We start from the raw sequence: 20,747 nt of genomic DNA, 5'->3' as shown, positions 1-20,747 counted from the left end.
CGTTGTAGATAGGCTATTTTTAAAGAAGACATTTGGGGGGGGGGGTTGTGGAGTATTTTCCAAATCCACACAGATCTTGTATGGGGGTCTATGGCACAACATATTTTCAGAAGGGGGAGGTCTGCGCATCTGCGGACAAATATTAATTTGGGGGTCCTTGCCATGAAAATGTTTGAGAACAACTGGTTCAAACAACATTAGGAAACAAGGCCAAAAAAGCAACTACACTTTCAAGCAACTTTACAGAAAAATAATCCCAAAGTCGCTTATAATAAGCGGACATGGCAACTGTCACAGCGGAATTAGCGCACTTGCCGTGCGAGAGAGAGAGAGAGAGAGAGAGAGAGAGAGAGAGAGAGAGGGGGGGGGGGGGGGGGAGGCATATCACGGGATACCTCGATTAAAATGAATTGGAATAAACAAAAATGTATGTATTGGGTCTGACTCTGGAGATAGCATCCTAGTGAACTATCCTACAGTGTGTCAGCCCTTGTCAATCAATCGTGTTGTGAAGACCACAACGATATTATGACAGCCGATTTCAAGGAATAAACTCCTGCAGTGTGTTATGCTTAACGATCAGATGACCCCCCGACAGCTTTAAGGTCCTGCAGTGTGTACTTGCCCTAAGTGCCATATTAATATCCAGTTCCTCTGCAGTTTAATAACATGATTCAATTGTGAATTATAACATTGAGTCTGCATTTCACAGAGGAATTGCACAGGTCTGTGTAAAGATGGATTTCCAATAAAGCTAAAAACGTGTCTTGTTACAGTTCTGCACTTTCAGAGGTTGAGCATTGCTTTTGCTTCATCCATGGAGTCACACTGCCCTCCACAGGTAACAATGGTTTATTACATATAGACATCAACTTTGGAGTACTGCTGCTATTGTATATTGCAAAGCTCAGTAAGATCATAAGTGTTGTGAGCTTGTAGATCTGCTATTTGTCATCAATGGTCAACACACACGCACGCACGCACGCACGCACGCACACACCCCTGCTCATCAGGAGCTGTTAGGGTTTCAGTTTCTTGCTCAAGGACACTAACACAGGGGGAGCAGGGGATCGAACCTGGAATTTCCGTGTTCAAGCGGCCCGCTCTACCTCTTGAGCCTTTTGACCTTTGCTTTGACACCCGGAAGTTGATGATCTCTGTATGGCAGCCTATACTGACCATTCATGAGTTATTTGGCTCACAGAACGACCGACCGACCGACCGACCGACCGACAGGTGTTATGCAGTGTGATCTTGTTTTCAGTGGTGGAAAAGTACATTTACTTAAGTACTGTACTTAAGTACGATTTTGAGGTATTTGTACTTTACTTGAGTATTTCCAATTTCCAATACTTTTACTTCTACTCCACTACATCTCGGATCCAAATATGGTACTTTTACTCCACTACATTTATTCGAAAACTTGAGTTACTAGTTACTTTGTAGATTTTGATTGTTATTACAAAACGTACATTAGCCACTTCAGCCCTATCGTTACATTTCGGCCATTTGAAATCAGCCGATCTACAAGCTCACATTGTGAGCTTGTAGATCTGATATTTTCAAAAGATTTGTAGACATTTGAAAACTTGAAATGGGACATTATGCACAATGAGTACTTTTGCTTTTGGTACTTTAAGTACATTTTGATGCCAATACTTTTGTACTTTTACTCAAGTACATTTTGAATTACGGACTTTTACAGAGTATTTCTATATTGCAGTATTGATACTTTTACTTAAGTAAAAATTTGAGTACTTTTTCCACCACTGCTTGTTTTTAGTTTCACACTTGGACACTTTCAGTCCCTGAAGTGGACTCAGCCCATGACTCAGCAATTTTTTGGGCACATTATGTGAACACTCTAAAGACCTCAGCCCCCTCTGGTAGTGAAGTGTACTGAGAGCACCTCAGGAGGTGAGTACACTTCACTTCACTTCTATTCCGCTCTGTTGGTATTTTAGCCATTATTATTATTATGGCCATAGTCTCGCGTAGCCAGACCCCACAGAAAATGAAAAACAGCGACCTCTGCTTTTCTGATATTCTGTGGAGTCTGGCAGGAGTATAATGTTAGACTAGAGCGCAGGGAAACACCGGTTTCATGTCTGCCTATAGCGCATCACTTCCGGTTGGTGCGACCATGTTTTCATTCCCACTAACAATATTTCTACACGGAACACTAACACCACTTCTCCCAGAGAACATGGATGGTTTTGGTTATAAGCCCACTTGTTTCTATGATGAAAGAGTAATTTAAAATGTGAATATCTTTCCGTGGTTTTGTCCGCTCCGAGGACGCTATTGTTAAATTAGTTTCGGCTAGTTTCGAGGGGGGGAGGGTGGATCATGGTGGATGGACACGTGAATCCCGCCCACTACATTTGATTGGGTAAAGCGCGGCCCACTTCCTGATCTGAAGGCACGCCCACTTTTAGCCAATGCGCACTGGTTAGGACGAACCGCTCCGACAGATTCCACCGCAGGTCGGAATCTGTTCTTGAGAGATTATTATGGCCATTGCACGCGCACACACACGCACGCACGCACGCACGCACGCACGCACACACACACACACACACACACACACACACACACACACACACACACACACACACACACACACACACACACACACACACACACACACACACACACACACCGTCACCTTGCTAAACTAATGGCCTAAGTCATTTTTTGAGGAAAATGATATTTTTGCCTAAGTCAGCTCCTCATGACACTAGCCACCTCTGGTAAAATCATTGTGACATACGCCAAATTATTTACTGATTTAGGCCGTTTTAAAAAAAGGCCTTTTTAAATCTCTTATGTTACATAACTGACAGACAGTGTTATTTCTATTTAAAAAGTCATAATTTGTTATAAACATTTTGGGTGAAATGATTAAGAAATATCATATAGTTTTGTTTTGGACCAGTTTTTAATTTTTCTTGAAAAACATTTTTAAAAAATGACATAGGCCATAATTAGTTTAGCAAGGCGACGACATGCAAACTCAAGCTAGTATGAGATGACATCAGCCAGTGAAGCTGCATTGAGATGAAGGATGTATGTGTGTGTGAGTGTGGTTTGACAAGCAGCCGAGAGACCTCTCTCATGTACCTATATTGTCTGTTTACACTCATGTTGTTGTTTAATGTATTTTAAAACACTTATGATGCTTTTTTTTAAGCAATAAGCCACGAGAGGTCGCAGTTTACCGTGTATTTTATAATGTCTGAGTGGCGTAGTGAGGCACGACGCTTCAGAGCCCTAATTAAACCCAGAGGACTTCGCCTCGGGGTTTAATCATCCTGTCGGGGGTTATTTCTCAACAACGACCGGTGCGCCATCAATTATCCCTTTCATATATCACGTCTACTAAACGGAAACCAGCCAATCAGAATCCATGAACGGGATTAGCCGTTTTAGAAGTCACTTTTTATGGGGGAGGGAGACAGCCTGCTGTATGTAGGCTGTAGTGATTTTCCCCCCTCTTTTTGTTCCTTTTTAGTAGTGTTAAATAGCTCAATGTTGTGATAGTAGCCTAATCAGTGCTCAATGCTGCAGAGTGTTCAGTAACAGGGCTCTCCCTGTCTCTACAGCCCTTAACTAAACAGAAAATACATTTTCAAGTCAGGATACCAATTTCATCCAATCAGGAGAGATAACTCAAAATGAATGTTACACAGTGTGAACTACTTCAAATTGAACTGAAGAGACTGGGAAATGATATCCCTGATGCTGGAATAACACCACCTATGCATTTGTAACGTTAATGTACTAGATTTTCACGCAGCATTCACACCTAGGCCTTTGTTGCGCTGATAAGAGCAATGGTCACCATCATTTTTGATTAAATTGGAAGTCTGTGGGACCACCCACCAAGTTTGGAGCCTGTAGCATGCTGAGAACTGGAGCTATGGCTGTTTAAACCCGAGCCAATAAGAAAGCAGAGGGGGTGGGGCTTCAGCAATTACAGCCCGTCCCTATTGGCCGTGTTAGAGCACCCACCAAATGTGGGGCCTTTAGCATGCTGGGAACTGGAGTTATGGCTGTTTATACAGCCTAGTCATCAGGAACACAGAGGGGATGGAGCGATGGTGCGCCCGTGGCACCTAGGGGCCCCGCCACACGTGGTCCCTGGTATGTGGCTATTCTGATGGCAGACCCTTGACCAGCGTTGGTGCCAAATTTGGTGCGGATTAGAGCAACGGTGCGCCTCGCAGGTCTGCATGTTACGTTTGTGACGTGCACCCACCGTCCATCGTCGACCCACCGTCGGTTTACCCTCTAGGCAATTTTAATATAGGATAGTAACATAACTTCATACAGCTAGTTCTGTATTATAACAGAGGCACACCAACATCTGTTAGACCAGGGGTGGGCAGCATTGTTTTCCAGGGGGCCATACTGACTTCCATAAAGTGAGTGAAGGGCCACATATTGGACTATTGAATTGAAACTTGAAACACATAGTGCTGAATTATGTTAAAAGTGCATGAATTTGATAGACACAACAGAGTACTTTAGAAAGGGGTCAACTCCTTTTTTTTTTTTTTTTTTTTTTACAGCTGTACTGTTTTTACAGCTGTACTGTATCACTCACATTATCAAACATATTGCATTATGTTATAATTATGAATCCATGGCAGACTGTTTCACTGTTACATTATAAAAAAATATTTAGATAAATCCTGCATCGTGGCTACGAGTGTGCAGCATTTTCTTTACTTTTATACTTATTTACCAAGGACAGCAGCACCTCACCAATACTGGTGTGCGCCCTCCTCCCGTTTGTTTGATACATTATAAACATTTAACATTTGAGTACATATAGATGGAATATGGAATGCAGGTATGTACTGAAATGATACATATTCATTACTAATTATTAACTGGAGTCAAGTTCCCTCAGAACCATTAACATAATGCTGCCTTTTAAGATATAGATTATTGGGGGGTCATTTTGTTTTTCTTTGAGGACTTCGAGGGCCGGATTGAGATGGTCAAAGGGCCAGGTCCGGCCCCTGGGCCGTATGTTGCCCATGTATGTGTTAGACTCAAGTAAATACTCAAGTATTCAAAAGTACAAACTATAAGTACATTTTGTTTGGTGCAGTTGTGTTGTTTACTAGTCTGCCATGTTTTTAATCTGCTGTTCTTTTCAACCTGAACTGGAAAACAAACTACAACATCAGCCTGGGGTGTCATGCCCCTTTAATTCAAGTCAGTGGTGGACAGTTACTACGTGCATTTACTTGAGTACTGTACGTATACTTTTTTGAAGGTTTTCTTTTGAAAGCTCATGACTTTCACTCCACTACATTTCAAATAGAAATATTGTACTTTTGACTCCACTACAGTTCTAGGAAGGCATTGTTGGGACCCAAACTTACAAAAATATATTATTAATTAACCGCTTAATCCCCGTTTCAAATATGGTGGAAATAGCTGATCTACAAGCTCGCAACACGTCACGTCACAACGCGTTTTGAGCTTGTAGATCGGCTATTTTCACTACATTTGAAAATCTCTGAATATTTCTGAAATAGTGAGTGTGTTAGATTTTCATAGGTGTGTCCAGAGCCAAGGCCCAATGTGCAGCCATGACAGACTATTGACACACCTAAAATATAACACACCCATTATTTGTGTGATTAGCTGCAGCTGTGTTGCTTACATCACTGCAGCCTTCCATGTTTTACCCTGCTGTAGTTTTTCACCTGAAGTGGAAACAAACTACTAAGTCATGCCCTCAAAGAGCTGCTTTCCATTCATACAGGTAATGAGTCTATTTTCCCAGCAGGGGAAACAAAGCCCAGGCTCTCTGTGTTTTATGTACACTGACTGAAATGTTTACCTGGTTGTGATTTTAGTTCTCTTTTGATGTAGATACTCATGCATCTACAGTTCATATGTCATAGTTTGTTAGACAACATAGTGGTTTAATATATTCTGCCCATGTAGATTATAGTTGATTAATTCAACATTACATTTATGAGTTCATAATATTCCTGCAACACACATTATTTCTGTGTGTCTGTTATAATACAGAACTTGCCTTATGAACATATATTACTGTCATATGATACATATTAATTTATAATACCTTGATTATAAATGCATACATTGGAGACGTTACTCCAGCATTAGTAGTTGTATTTACCATTCTCTTCAGTTTGAAGTAGTTAAAGTCATATTCATTTCAGTCTTTTTTGGTGACACCTCTGGTAGCTCTGTTGTCATTACAGCTGCTCGGGTCACCCCTGTAAATAACATTTACATCCACGGCACCCCTGAAGTACATTTTTACTTATAGCACCTTATGTCATATTACACATTACAGTAAGTAGTAGTACATATGTAAATCTTTCCCCCTAAGATGTATGTCACAAGGAAAACTTGAGAGAATATCTGTTACATTATGGACAGATTGAAAATAACATTTAACCAGTTGAACCCTAATCTGAGTTCTCAGAAGTTCTCTCATAGTTGAGCCCCAGCATCCCTATTCTGTGGGGAACATACCAACAACCAAAAATAGCAGATCTACAAGCTCACAACACTCGCTATTTTCACAATATTTATCTGTGAAACCGAGTTAAACTGAATGTCTCAACTCCTACAATTCCAAGTGCTTGTCAGGCTGGGGGGGGGTCCCCAATTCAAATATGATTATTTTGGGGGGTCGTGACCTGAAAAGGTTGAGAACCACTGATCTATATGCAAGTGCAGCTCAAAAAGGAATTAAATGTATTAACTGTAAAATACATTCACGGTGCCTACGTCATTTTGGCACAAGTGCCGGGGCAGACACTGTGTGTGCAGAGAAGTTTTCCAAAACACAATCATGTGGACAGGTTATTATGAAAGAGACAGACCTTTATTGATCCCATGGTGGAAATTCAGTCGCCAGAGGCAGCACAGCAGTTAAGGTACAGATACAGAGTAAGAGAAGTACTCTAAGATGGGTAAAACAGCAGGGTAAAAATATAACAAAAAACACATCAATAATGAACGATAATATATGACAGTATACACTGTCTGCCCTATGCAGGACAAAACATACACAAAATCACTGTGACGTTACAGTATCGCGCCGTATGCTAAGGCAAAATTCTAAGGCTTCTCCATTGGCTGTTCTCTCGGCCATCGCGCCCACCTCTTTCACCCGGGGTTACACAATATTGCCAAAATCCCATGTAATGGTATTGGATTCTCCATTGGCTAAGGCATATGCTGTCCCAGTAACTTGTAGTTGTCCACGATCTCCTCCACCTCCCTCTGTATGAGGCTTGGGACCGGCGGTACCCTCCTGCCGGTACAGTAGTCCACCACCAAGGCATGGAGGAGAGGGCCTACAGTTCAGTGAGCTAAGGTTTGCATCGGTGCTTCAAGGAGTTCCTCAGACGTATCAGCAGGCAGAGATTTCTGATCGTCTGGCTGTGTGAGACTAGGAGATGGATGGATGCCGCTGTACCGATGCTACAGTATCTCTATTAGACCCTCCAGAAAAATGTGATTATGCGATCACATAATTTACCGCATAATCAGCAAAATGGTGCATAATTATGCGGGGGTAATAATTTTTTCAAAAAGGCTGCATCGCATCACATCCCATAATATGCGCATCGCATAGGATCGCATAATATGTGCATAGCATAGCATTGCATAATATGCGCATCGCATCGCATAGCATTGCATAATATGCACATCGCATTGCATAATATATATTTCAGAACTTTCCGCATATTTTGCAACTTCACGCAATTTTACCGCATAAAATCACATAAAAACCCAGCATATTTCATCGGAAAATCTAGGATTTTAGCCCTCATAATGAAGGATTTTAGCCAGCATAATCAAGGATTTTAGGCCTTATAATGATTTTTGCCCGCGTTTTTCTGGAGGGTCTACTCTAGTCTATGCACAAACTTACATGACCCCTGATGTCTGCTGCTAAATGATGTCTCACTTGCACACTTTATTTCTATTTTGACCTTATGCCTTATGCTTAAGTATGTGACATTGTTTCTTTTATTTCTTTTGTCTTTTCTCTATTCTTATCACTGTTTTTAAAACTGCAAAACTTTGGGAGCTTGTACAAAAATACATGCATCCTCTCTTTGACACCTTTAAACTTGTGATGTCACAATAAACGTTATGTTGAAGTTGAAGGGATTTCGGATTCATCCAGTCCCTGACCACGTCCAAAATTAACTTTCCCGGAGCGGACATCTGGTGATGTCGTCATGATTGTCGACACGTTTGACCGATTCAGGCCAACGACTGGACAACCTGGAGGAGAAATAATGCATTGTTTTCAGTTATAATTAATATGGGGAGATATAGCGGGTAAGTTGAACCACACCCTTTATCTAGAAACCTAGAAAACTGTGTTGTCATGTGACCTTGAATCTAGCAAACATCCATCATTTACACCTGGCTGTGAAATTGGGAAGCACGGTTTTTTTTCGGTCAAAGTAAGATTTCATGTCAGGTAGAATGACTGTTATATCAAAGCAAATTTACATCAAATCATACATGTTGGTGATTTGCCAATGGATAAAACCATGTGAATAATTTAGCAACTAAATTGTCTGAAGTGTTATTCTAGCCAATTTTGTCTAAAATGGTGGCTGTGGGGTAAAATGAACCAAATGCCCCGGGGTAAATTGAGAAAATTATCCTAACTAGACCATACCCGTCCGGGGATATGAGCACCCAAAGTATGTGCAGTTTGGGTTATGCGCTGTGCACAGACAATCAGTGTTAATTCAACTCTGAGAGTTACGGGTCCATTTAGTTCCATTTGTACACTCTCTGAGTTACAGAGACATAAGGGTCCATTTGGTTCTTAACTATCTATCGCTTGTTTGTCAAGGATATGGCAACACCGGTCCACTTGTTTTTCAAAGATGTAGCAACAACCGGAGACCCGTACACCGAAAGCTTTGGGGGTCCGGGACCCGGAGTTGCAGACCCCCAGTGAATGCTTTGTGGACCACTTGTGGGTCCGCGGACCCGCTGTGCATGCTACGTGGCCTTGCATACACCTATCAGACAGTGAGTAAACAACAGGCTAACGCTGTTAGCACCATCAAAGCTAACTCTGGGGACCCCGTGGCCGCGCATGGCCGTGCATGCACACGTACAGTTCGTGGCTGTGCATGCATGCGCACGTGGCCACGCATGCGCAGTAACAGTGAAAGCTCTGTCCGTAGAGTTAAACAGAGGTGCGGAAAAAGGCTATTAAAACGGCTCGAATTTGGGTAAAGTGAAAAACGGGTGTCGGTGTTCAAATGCAGATCAATTGCTCTGGACTCCACTGTCCAGAGCAATTGATCAAGTGCACAATTAGCAAGTGCAAAGTGACAATTTGCACTTTTTAGCACTTTTTAGCAATTAGCACACAATTAGCACTTTTGTACAATTAGCAAGTGCAAAGTTGACCACACCCAGGCATCAAATTATTGCGACAAAAAACTAAATATATCCATGTATTCAAGGCTTCATGGGGTGTGCAATTGATAGAAAATAAATATTTTTTTGGGTGAACTCCTCTTTAAGTTTCCCAGGGGGACTCTCTACCCATTCAGCTATGACCACCCCAGACCGAAGGAGGGTAAACTTTTACAAGCTTATGGAAAGCAGTCTTTTTGCAAACACCAAAAATCTGAGAAGTTATCAATTGCACACCCCATGAAGCCTTGAATACATGGATATATTTTGTTTTTTTGCCGCAATAATTTGATGCCCGGCTGTAGGAGACACAAAGATTCTACTTTGTGTCTGTGTTGGAGCAGGGCTAGATGTCAAACACACAGGGTAAGCGGTAACAGGGATTCCAGGAGATGTTAGGGAAACAGTAGGTTAGGTAATGACTGAACAACTACGGTGCCAGATAATCCCCACACCAAGGGAGTAAAAAAAGAAGAAAAAAAAACATTTCAGTCATTATTCAGTCCGACTTCACTGTAGACTATAGTAGCCTTTTCATAAATGATATTTGTACTTGTCCTGAAAGTTTATAATATTTAGAGACATTTAAAGTTTCAAATACAAAAGTAGTAGCCTAGTAGTAGTTGTGAATTAGCAAACTGGACATTTAGACTGAATGTTTCCTTTATCCTCATCTTGCGCTAATGCACGCAACTGTTTTGCCAGGTTTTATTTTTGTTGTTTCTCATAAGCGTGCATCCGTTGTCCGTCAACAACACAGTAGTCTGTGCCTTGACTTCAGTGCAATGACTCTCTCCTGCTTTATAGTGGCTGCAACCATTTCAGATGTGTGGCACTGTCTCTGTGTCACATGGGGCTGGATGTAAGATATAGTGTGGATCATGTTCTGTGATCACTGATTCAGTCACATTCTAAAACCTAGAGTTAGACACCATCTTTCTAGTAGCAGTCCTGTTTGAGATATTTTTGTGCATAATCATCATCATATTGCTGCCAAATAAAAATCCAATTTCCAAAACTAAGAAACAAACAAAGAAAAACAAACAAAGAATTGAAATGCGTTTTGTGTACTTAATTGTAATTGTAATTACAAACTCACACCTCAATCAAGAAAATGAAGAATCAACTTTAGATTATCAAAACCCTGAATTACAGGTGTTTTGGATATGTTTCATCATTGTTTCAATCTTGGAGAATGTACAGAGAAAAAAAAGCCATTTACAGTTGTACGAATTGAAGTGCATGAAAAAATGACCCTATACCTGTGTCTCAGACAAGGCAGTCAATTGACAGGTGATCCCTGGTTTTGTGGAAGTGTTGGTCTGAGGCAGCTCTTCAGGCACCAGCACTTTTGGGACAGACCTGTGAAATTCAACCTTGAAATCCCGCTGTGAAGAGGAAGTCGGCCACAGCGAGGTTGAGAAGCCAAATAGTGTTGACAGTCCTGTCGACCTGGAATAGGGCAGATAGTCTCTGACATGCCTTTCGGCCTGGCGGAGACAAATACAGTGATCAGAGCTGTTGTTAAATCTTACCATGAAGGAAGGGGAATGTGATGAAGACAAGGAAGGGGCAAGGAAGGGGTGTAGGGGCGAAGGGGTGGAGGGGATTTAGTTAATAGTGGGTGGTTACGACAGACTCGACCAAGTCCACCTTAAAGTCTGAATAACTCTTGCAACATGTTGTTAGCTGGTAGATCGGTTATTTTCAAATGGCCAATTTATACAGGGTGAAAGTTGATAAACTTACTTTGATGCTATTTTACTGGGAACCCCCTGGAACCCCCTCAAGGGCCTCTGGGGGACCAGTGCTTTATAGTGGCTGCAACCATTTCAGATGTGTGGCACTGTCTGTGTGACATGGGGCCGGATGTAAGATACAGTGTGGATCATGCTCTGATGGTACCAGGTGTAGTGTAGTAGTGCAGTCAATCTAACCTAAAAACAGGTCCCAACCATAGCCGTGGGAACTAGGGGTGTTGAGGGGGCTACAGCACCCTCTAGGGTTCTATGGTGAAAAGGTTTTGTATGGGAGTTTAACCATTTAAATCGCAAAACCCTTTTTGCATAATGTGTCTGGTGTAATGTTGTTGATCTAAAAATGGTTTATTTGGGGAGTATTTAGTGCAATATGAATAATGTTAATGTGAATTTAACCCAATGCACGCAGCGCCACACTGGATCCGGTGCGTTTCCTCGCGAGAGTGCAAATGTGACCAATCTACACACCAGTTATCTGAACAGCCTTTTTTTTATATTTGTGTCATGGGGGAGGCGGTATAGCGACAAGGATTACTACATGTTTTTGTGAGGGTATTAACTACCAGGAGACACAGGGAGAACATGCAAACTCCACACAGAGTAGGCGCTTTCACCAACCCCACCCAGGGTATGGTCGCTGATGACACGGAGGAGAAGACACGCCCCCAGCGTCCCCGGCGGGAATCGAACCCAGGAACTTCTAGCTGTGAGGCGACAGCGCTGCCGACTGCGCCATCGTGCCCCTAGACAATGAGCACTTTCATCCCCAGAGTGCAAGGCCAACTCGCCCCGCAGCAGCTTAAGGCACAGTAATGATTTAAGGGATAGTTCACCCCCAAAATGACTTTTTTTCTATCAATTACATACCCCATGGAGACTTCAATTCATGGAGATGTTTTTGGCTTTTGTCGCATTCCGAAGCCAATAATTTGATGACCGGCAGTGGTTCCGGTAGGAGACTCAAAGTGTCAACTTTGAGTCTCCTACTGCAGACATTAGCATCTTTCCGCCGGTCATCAAATTATTGGCTCAGGAATAAATTCAAGGCTTCATGGGGTGTGTAATTGATAGAAATATGTTTTTTTTGGGTGAACTATCCCTTTAATGATGCTGCCACCGAGCTGATAAATATTCAGTCCTCTTAATCACACAGATTTTTAGAACTGTGACTTGTCATGTCTGTTTGGCTCATTGTGCACAATGGAGCTGTTTGTTGCAATAGCCAGACATTTAAATGTGATGTGTGCAGTTATATGGTGCAGTTGCTTGCTATATAGCAGTGGTGGAAAAAGTACTAAAATGTTGTACTTAAGTAAAAGTATCAATATTGCATTGTAGACATACTCCATTACAAGTAAAAGTGTGGAATAAAAAAGATTCCTTGAGTAAAAGTACAAAAGTATTGGCATCAAAAGTACTCAATATGCAGAATGTCCCATTTCAAGTTTTCAAAATCTAGCCTATAAAAATATTTTAAAAAGTACATCTAAATCAACAAAGTAACTAGTAACTAAAGTTTTCAAATAATTGTAGTGGATAATTGTAGAGTTTGTGGAGTAGAAGCAAAACTATTGAAAATTGGAAATATTCCACTAAAGTAAAAAAGACCTCAAAGTTGTACAGTACTTGATTAAAAGTACAGTACTTGAGTAAATGTACTTAGTTACTATACACCACTGTTATATTAGCCTGAAAGAGCGAGCCCTATCGATGGTTTTGAAGGGCGGATCCAAACCCAGGCGGTTGGATTCCAGCGCCGCTTCCTATTGCTTCACCAATCTATGTCTAACCCCGGCTCCCCTCCCCTCCCCTTAAATGTCAAACTTGCACATTATCACATCATACTGGTTTACAGGTGTAAAGAAGTGGGTGGAATTATTTTTTTGGTGTAAGCTCCACCATTTTGTTGTTTTTTTCAGAAAGGGAGAAGAAGAAAAGGGAGGGAGGACAGGGCGAGCAGAGACTAAACAAACCATTAAAACATTAAAGAAGCATGTCAAAGAGAACCTACAAACAATATACTGTTTTTAAAATCTAACTTCAACACATTATTTTGGATATTTTTCATCATCGTTTCAATCTCGGAGAATGTACTGAGAAAAAAGAAAGCTATTTACAGTTGTACAAATTAGAGTACATAAAAAAATAACCCCATACCTGTGTCTCAGACAAGGCAGTCTGACAGGCCTGCGAAATCCAGCCTTGAAATCCAAATTCCCGATGAACACGTACAACAGCGGGTTCAGGCAGCTGTTGAGAAAAGCCAGGCAGGTGGCTATGGGCACCCCAATGATGATCACATGATCCAGTGCTTCACTGTGCTCTGCCACCATGAATTTCCCCCACAACACAACCTGTTCCATGATGTGAAAGGGGGCCCAGCACAGGAAAAATGCAGTGATAATAGCTGCTATGATTTTGAACAAGCGACCTGAGAGGCTGTTCCTCCTGAACCGGTAGATGATGAGAGAATAGCAGGAGACGATGATGGTGAAAGGGACCACAAATCCCATGAAGAACTGAGTGAAGACCATGGCCGCATGTCGAAACGTACGCAACTGCATCACGGGTGGACTGTAGTCATCGGTGAGTGTATAGGTGGGTAAGCACAAGATGATGTCCTTATCACGGGAGGAGGGTTGTGTGTCCATAAAGATGAAGTAAGGGGAGCTGAGAGCCAAGGCCAGAACCCAGACACCCAGAATCAAACAAGACACCTTTCTGACAGTGCAGTGGGCCATGGCCAACACTGGCCACACCACAGATACACATCTGTTTGTACTGATGACCATCTGAATGTAGACGCTGGCATACATGTTGATGGAGAGAACGGTACTCTTCAGTTTGCACATGAATTTGCCAAAAGGCCAGTGGTCGTCCAGAGCTGTTTCTGTGATGGACAGGGGCAGGAACGCTGTCAAGAGAAAGTCGGCCACAGCGAGGTTGAGATACCAAATAGTTTTGACGGTTTTCTTCATTTTAAAGCCTGTCACCGCCACCCAGATGACAACGCCGTTCCCCAACACGCTGAGCACAAAGACCAGGCTGTTTATGGTGATGGACATGATCTTGAGGGATTTTTTTAGTTCATCATGTTCATCCTTGTAGTCAGAGCCGTTTCCACCTGACAGATTCATCTCGTTATTGTGATAGACAGCAGTTGGTCATAATCTCCATCGTCCTAAAACCTAAAATAACAAAACAAAGGTACATGCTTTGTTTAACCCACAATGTAAATGTATTATCCCCTAGAACTCAGTAATACTCAATAACCATGTACATGTCATAAATACTAGGCATGTGATACTATCACAATGTGATAGTATCACTATAATCCACAATATGAGGGTCAAAATTGACCCGTATACCATAGAAGATAAAAAGTCATTTATTTTTCATAAACTCAAACTTTATTTTATTCCTGATAGCAAATGCTAATTGAGGAAGTTTCTCTCACTCTCAAACATGTAAATGTACATCAAAAGTGTCCTGTAAGTCCATATGGGCTGGGCTTCCCTGGAAGCATGACACTTAAATAAAGAAAAATCATCATCATACTGTAAACATTGAATATTGACAATTTGGGGGGAATTGAGCCACACCACAGGTGTCCCTTTTTTGGGGGGAGACAGAATTAACTAAAATGGTGGTAATTAATTTTGTTGCGTTAAAATAGCTGTTTCTGAGGATATCATGAAGCCTTAACACAATACAAGGGTTAAGTATTATGTCTAAATGAGAAGAAATAAGTTACAAAGTTTAACATCCCAGACCAAATAGTAGGCTTATAAAGCATTTGGGTGGTTTCTTGTAATGGCCTGCCCAGTGGCCCTTATCAAGAAGAACATTTGACAAAATAATAATTCAACTATTAATTATTATTTATAATTATATTTTAATTAAAAGATGTCTCCTGGCTGGCAGGCTGCCATCAGTCAGTTTCACTTTTTACCTAATACAGTGATGACAAAGTGCCCTCCCATCTCGTTAATCTTGCAGCTGCAAACAACTTGCAACAGGCACTCAGCAAGTGTGTTAATACATTGCTTTGTTGCTTTACACATCATGTTTTGTGCAGATTAGCTACAACACTGAGATTTTGTTAGCTTGGTTTGAGTCAAGCTAATTGTTGTAAGGGAGACAAAATACAACCACCCCAATTGTGTAAATGATATTGTATTAACATACGCAAAATTATATATTTATTCATAAAAAAAGTGACATAGTGCTGCTTAAAGTTAATATGTTAGGCTGTTTCGGTATGAAGGAGGCAGAGGAGATAGGGGGTAATAGCAGGAATGACATGGGCCAAGTTATTGTGGAACATCTTGCTTCCATCATGTACTACATGTTTGGTGTCAAATGGCACGAGGGACCCCAAAAAAAGTTCCCCCAAAAAAATTGGCACACTCACTTAATGTGCTCTTTTTATGATCTTTGAGCACCTGCCCCTCCAGTGGTCTCATGTTACAGAGACAGTGGTGTAATGGGATTCATTAATTCATTTAATTCATTCAAGTTAATTAATTTACGTTTTTAATAAATAAAAATAGCCGCCCATATTACAGTATATGCATTTGCTATTATATTTATTTTTGTCATTTCTAATATATTATGTAGCCTATAGGATTATATCCCCATAATATTATTTGTATTATTTCCGTAATAGCCTACTCATTGTCGAGAAGCGCAGCATTCCGGTGGTAACCAGAACGCTCGCCCCAAAAAACACTCGCCCCCATTTTGTTCGCAGACCGAGGCTGCCGGATTAGACCCGGAAAGAGAGTGTTTTGGGGCGAGCGTTCTTGTATTCCATTCCGTCTGCCATACTCTACCTGGAAGCAACATGTGACTTCATTCACCGGCTTGTTTCCAAGTCGAAAATGGGGAAACAAAATAATCAGGAGTTCAAAAACATAGAGGGTACAAGAGCTATCTGTTTAACAGACAGCTGCAAAGTGTGCATATTAAAGCAAGTATTTTAAAACAGTGAAACCTACGGAGATCCATCTGAGCAGCCTTCAGCGGAGTGAAGCTGAAATGGAATTAAACAAAAGACTATGTGCATTCTCATATTTAAATTTACCAACTAAGATACAGTAAGCAACTCTGGGTCATTTACTTCTCTAATCAGCACAGGTTAGTGGTAAATGGTAAAAAACAGGTTAGTGGTGGTTTCACTAGTAAGAGACCACACCTTCTGCTCGAGTTAAACAGTATTTATTCAACAGAATGCAATGCGGTATGTGTATTGATGAGGAGCCCGAGGAGGGGCGAGACTCAGGGTGGGGGTGTAGTCTCGGGAGCCAGACGACCATGGATGCTCGGCCCTGGAGCTGTCTGTCGCCTCACTCCGAACGCTACCCCCCCTGGGGCTCCTGGAGGAAAGAAGATAGAAATGTTAGGAGAGCAACATAATGGAGGAATGTTGGGGAGGAGGAGGGTATTTTTGAAAACGCTAGCGAGATCAAAGAGGGGGATGAATACAATCGCAGGTGTATTTATACTGTGGTGATTGCTGCGTGGATTGGCTGGGAGATAAGCAGCGCAGGTGAACTTGATCATGAACGTGAGAGGCTGAGCAGAGGGCGGTCTCTACTCCCGAACCTACGTTGAACACAACTACATTTCACTAGTAAGAGACCACACCTTCTGCTCGAGTTAAACAGTATTTATTCAACAGAATGCAATGCGGTATGTGTATTGATGAGGAGCCCGAGGAGGGGCGAGACTCAGGGTGGGGGTGTAGTCTCGGGAGCCAGACGACCATGGATGCTCGGCCCTGGAGCTGTCTGTCGCCTCACTCCGAACGCTACCCCCAAAAGGCAACATCGGTTTGTGGAGAAGACCGGCGGGTCTAGGCGGGCAGCCACTTTAGTCCGTATCGGAGATCCACTAAGAGCGAGTCGTTAAAAAACACCCGCATATTACATACATGGATCTCTAATATTCGCCAAAGTGGGCTGCTTGGGAGATGAGCTGATGGAACGCTGCCCCCAAAAGGCTGCGTCGGTTGTGGAGGGGACCGGAGGGAGTGTCTAGGCGGGCAACTGTCACATGATTCCTCCTGTCCTTGGACCCTCGGTCGGGCGAGGAAAAACTCCCACCGGGAGGGTCGGGTGGAAGAAACCTCGGGAAGGATCACGAAGGAGGGGACCCCCTTCCGGGGCGGACAGGCTAGGAATATGCGGCAGTTACGGGCGGCCTAGAGTGAGGTGTGCGTGGTGCACGTCCTGGAGGTTGGTCCGAATGTAGGAGTGGTACGCCTGGGAAGACCACCGTCCGAGGATGCGGACCAGATGGTCCGGGAGGCCTTGCCGGGATGCGGTGGTGGCGGCGCCGATCCGGAAGGAGTGACCGGAGTAGAGTTGGGGCGGGAGGCCGGAAAGGGAGAGGACTTGACGGAGGTGGTGGTGGAACCAGGAACGGGTGACGATTGAGCCGGTTTCCGTGATGAAGAGGGGGTCTTGAGGTGTGGCGTGCAGGGAGCGTCTCGTGGTGACGTAACGGAGGATGGGCTCATATGGACTGAGGGGGGAGTCTGTCTTGAAGAGATGGATGGTGGAAGAACGCCCCAGCTGGTCCGTCTTGCTGCGTTTGAGGGTGAAAGTGAGGGATTCGGAGGAGTGGAAGGTGATGTCAGCTAGGCTTGGATGGTGGGAGGGGTCATACCGGGAGGATGAGGAGGTCAGCTCGGAGCACCGGAGGAAGCCAAAAAAGGCCAGGAGGAACATGCTTTCCAGGGTGGAGGAGATGTGGGGTGTGAGGTAGCCGGCACGGAGGGTGCGGAGGCAGTGGAGAAGCAGGTCAGAGGTTAGGGGATGACGTCTGGGTGTGGTCGGGACTTCGCTGCGGCGAAGGCCCCGAAGCAGCATGGCGATGTGGGGGTGGGAGGTGGCCGGGCTCGGGAATCCGTCCAACAGGCGGAAGAAGAAGCCGACCCCGCTGAGGTAGACGTGGAGGGTGGAGGTGCGGAGGTGGAGATGGGAGTGGCAGTGCGTCAGGAATGCTGCCATTACGGTGACGTCAGTTGAGGGGAAGGGGGTGCCGGTGTTGGTGTGGAACCTCTTGAAGGTGTTCCATGCTGTGAGGTAGGTGGTGAGTGTCCTGGGTGCGAATCCGTTGATGATGTGGTGGCGTGACTGGATGAGGAGGTGACGGAGCTGGGGGTTCAGGTGAAGATGGTCTCGGAAAACGGAGGGATGGGTGTTGGGTGGAGGTCGGCGTCCGGCGCCAGCAGTCGAAACCTCTGGAAGGAGAGACGGGAGAGAGAATCTGAAATTAGGTTATTGTGACCGGGTATATGGGCTGCACGGATGATGAAATTGTGGGTGACGGAGGACCAGGTGAGACGGCGGAGGAACGGCATGATGTTGGGGGAGTTGGAACGCCCTTTGTTGATGATGTCTACTGTGGCCTGGTTATCGGAGTGAATAAGAATGCATTTCTGGGACCACTCGTGGCCCCAGATGAGTGCGGCTACGACGATCGGGTATAGCTCGTGTAGTGCTGAGGAAGGGTGAGGTGAGGGGGGGATGAAGGCGAGGAACTCCGGTGACCAGGCTGACGCAAACCACCGTCCCTGGTAGAAGCCACCAAAACCGAGGGACGGGGCCGCGTCAGTGTACAATCGAATATCGTGAGGGTTGGAGGTGATGGTGTCATAAAATAAAGTGATGCCGTTCCAGTTGCTGAGGAGGTGGAGCCAAAGGCGGAGGTCTGTGCGGGAGGAATGATCAATTGAGACGTTATCGTGCAGATTGGGAACTGAGGAGGCCGTGGTGAGGAGGTGTGAAATGAAGGGACGGCCTTGGGGGATTATGCGGAGTGCGAAGTTAATGTGACCGAGTAGGGCTAATAGCTGCCTTTTGGTGCAGATGGGGGCCAGGAGGTAGTTGTGCAGGAGGAGGGTTATTCGATTTAACTTTTCCGGGGGGAGGGAGGCCTCGAAAGCTACGGTGTCGAGGGTGATGCCCAGGAACTCCAGCTTAGTCGAGGGGCCAATTGTTTTCTCCTCGGAGAGGGGGACGCCTAGCTCGGAAAAAACCCGACGAATGGTGTTGAGGCCGTGTGCAAGGGGGGCAGAGGGGGGCTCGACGACCAGGAAGTCGTCGAGTAGGTGAACTAGGTGGGGGATGTGATGATTATTTGACAAAATCCAGCAGAGGGCTTCGGAAAGTGAGTCGAATAGTTTGGGGCTGCTTTTGCACCCAAAAGTGAGCCTGACTGCAAAGTAAAACGAGCCCTTCCAGGCCACCCCGAAAAAAGGCCAAAATTCAGGGCGTAAGGGCAGTACCTTGAACGCGTTTGTAATGTCTGCTTTGGAGAGCATGGCTCCGTGACCGGCGAGATGGATGAGGTTTATGGCGTGAGTGACGGTGGAGTATTTCATGGAGAAATCGTGACTGGGGATGGTGCTGTTGATGCTGGGGATGTGAGAGTTGTGGGGAGAGGAGAGGTCCATGATGAGGCGCTTCTTCCCCGAGTACTTTCGGGTCGCCACGCCGATAGGGCTGATCCGGTACACGGGGAAAGGTGGTGCGGCGAAGGGCCCCATCATGAACCCCTCCTTTACCTCCTTGGCGATGAGTGTGTCAACTGTGTCCGGGTCGGTGATGGCGGATTGCAGGTTGTGGCAGATGTGGGATGTGGTGGGGGTGACGGTTAAACCGGGGTGGAAACCATGGGTGAAGCCGTTGATGAGGAAGTTGACAAATGGCCGGTCGGGGTGATTACGGAGGGCAGTGGTGAGGGCTGGGATGATGATGGGCGTTCGAAGGTACTGCTTTGTCAGTCAGGACTTTGGAGTGGATGTGGGGTTGTGGGGGCAGGCGGGGCGAGCGTGAGCTCCCCCGCAAAACGAGCACACATGCAGGAAACGACAAGCGGAAGACGCGCAGCCGGCGTCGTTAAAATTATTACAAATTTGTCTGCCTGCCTGGAAGAGGACAGGCCTCCCCCTTGCATCGTTTGCATTGGAGGGCTGCACGGAGCGGGAGGGATTGGAGGAGGAGAGCCTGGGTACTATGGAGGGGGGAGGTGCCGCGGAGCGACTGCGGGGGAACAGAGGTGGTGGGTTATTGGTAGCGGACGGGAATGTTTTGCCGCTCTGCCGGGGTTTTTCGATGGCCGTGGTGCAGACGGCGGACGGGTGGGAAGGGGCTCCACATATGTCGCAGGACAATGCGACCCTGGCCGTGAACACCCTCATGTACAGTTCACGGTCCAGGGCCCCCCAGTAGGTGTTAGAATTGAACTGTTGGATGCGTGCGGCTGCTGCTGTGGCGAACAGAACATGGTAGTTATAATACCCCGTGCCGCCGAACCGAATGGCCAGCTCTAGGATGTTAAGCATATACTGGTCCAATTCGGCCCGACGGCCGGGGTAAACAGAGCAAATGATGTCTCTGAACAGGGAGAAGGCATAAGCGAATTCGCTTGGGGTGAGATCGCGGGAACGGGTGGGGAGGGACTGGCGGAGTTGTGCCAGGAACCCGAAGGGTGTTGTAATTTCCCTATTGC

General features: G+C 44.7%; 1 protein-coding gene across 1 annotated transcript; it reads right to left on the bottom strand.

Moving 5' to 3' along the window:
* Window positions 1-7,230: 7,230 nt before the first annotated feature.
* On the bottom strand, window positions 7,231-14,362 carry LOC311061177 (chemerin-like receptor 1; the record flags this gene model as incomplete). The annotated part of the gene is made up of 2 exons (XM_084079736.1): window positions 7,231-7,318; window positions 13,383-14,362. The coding sequence occupies 2 exons, from the start codon at window positions 14,360-14,362 to the stop codon at window positions 7,231-7,233; spliced, it is 1,068 nt and encodes a 355-aa protein (XP_083935862.1).
* Between the last annotated feature and the right edge of the window lie 6,385 nt (window positions 14,363-20,747).

Source organism: Gymnoscopelus microlampas (genome assembly GCF_963454915.1).
Source record: "Gymnoscopelus microlampas genome assembly, chromosome: 15".
NCBI classification, from domain to species: Eukaryota; Metazoa; Chordata; class Actinopteri; order Myctophiformes; family Myctophidae; genus Gymnoscopelus; species Gymnoscopelus microlampas.
Note: the sequence above shows the minus strand (reverse complement) of the source record. Positions and strands in the feature narration are given on the sequence as shown.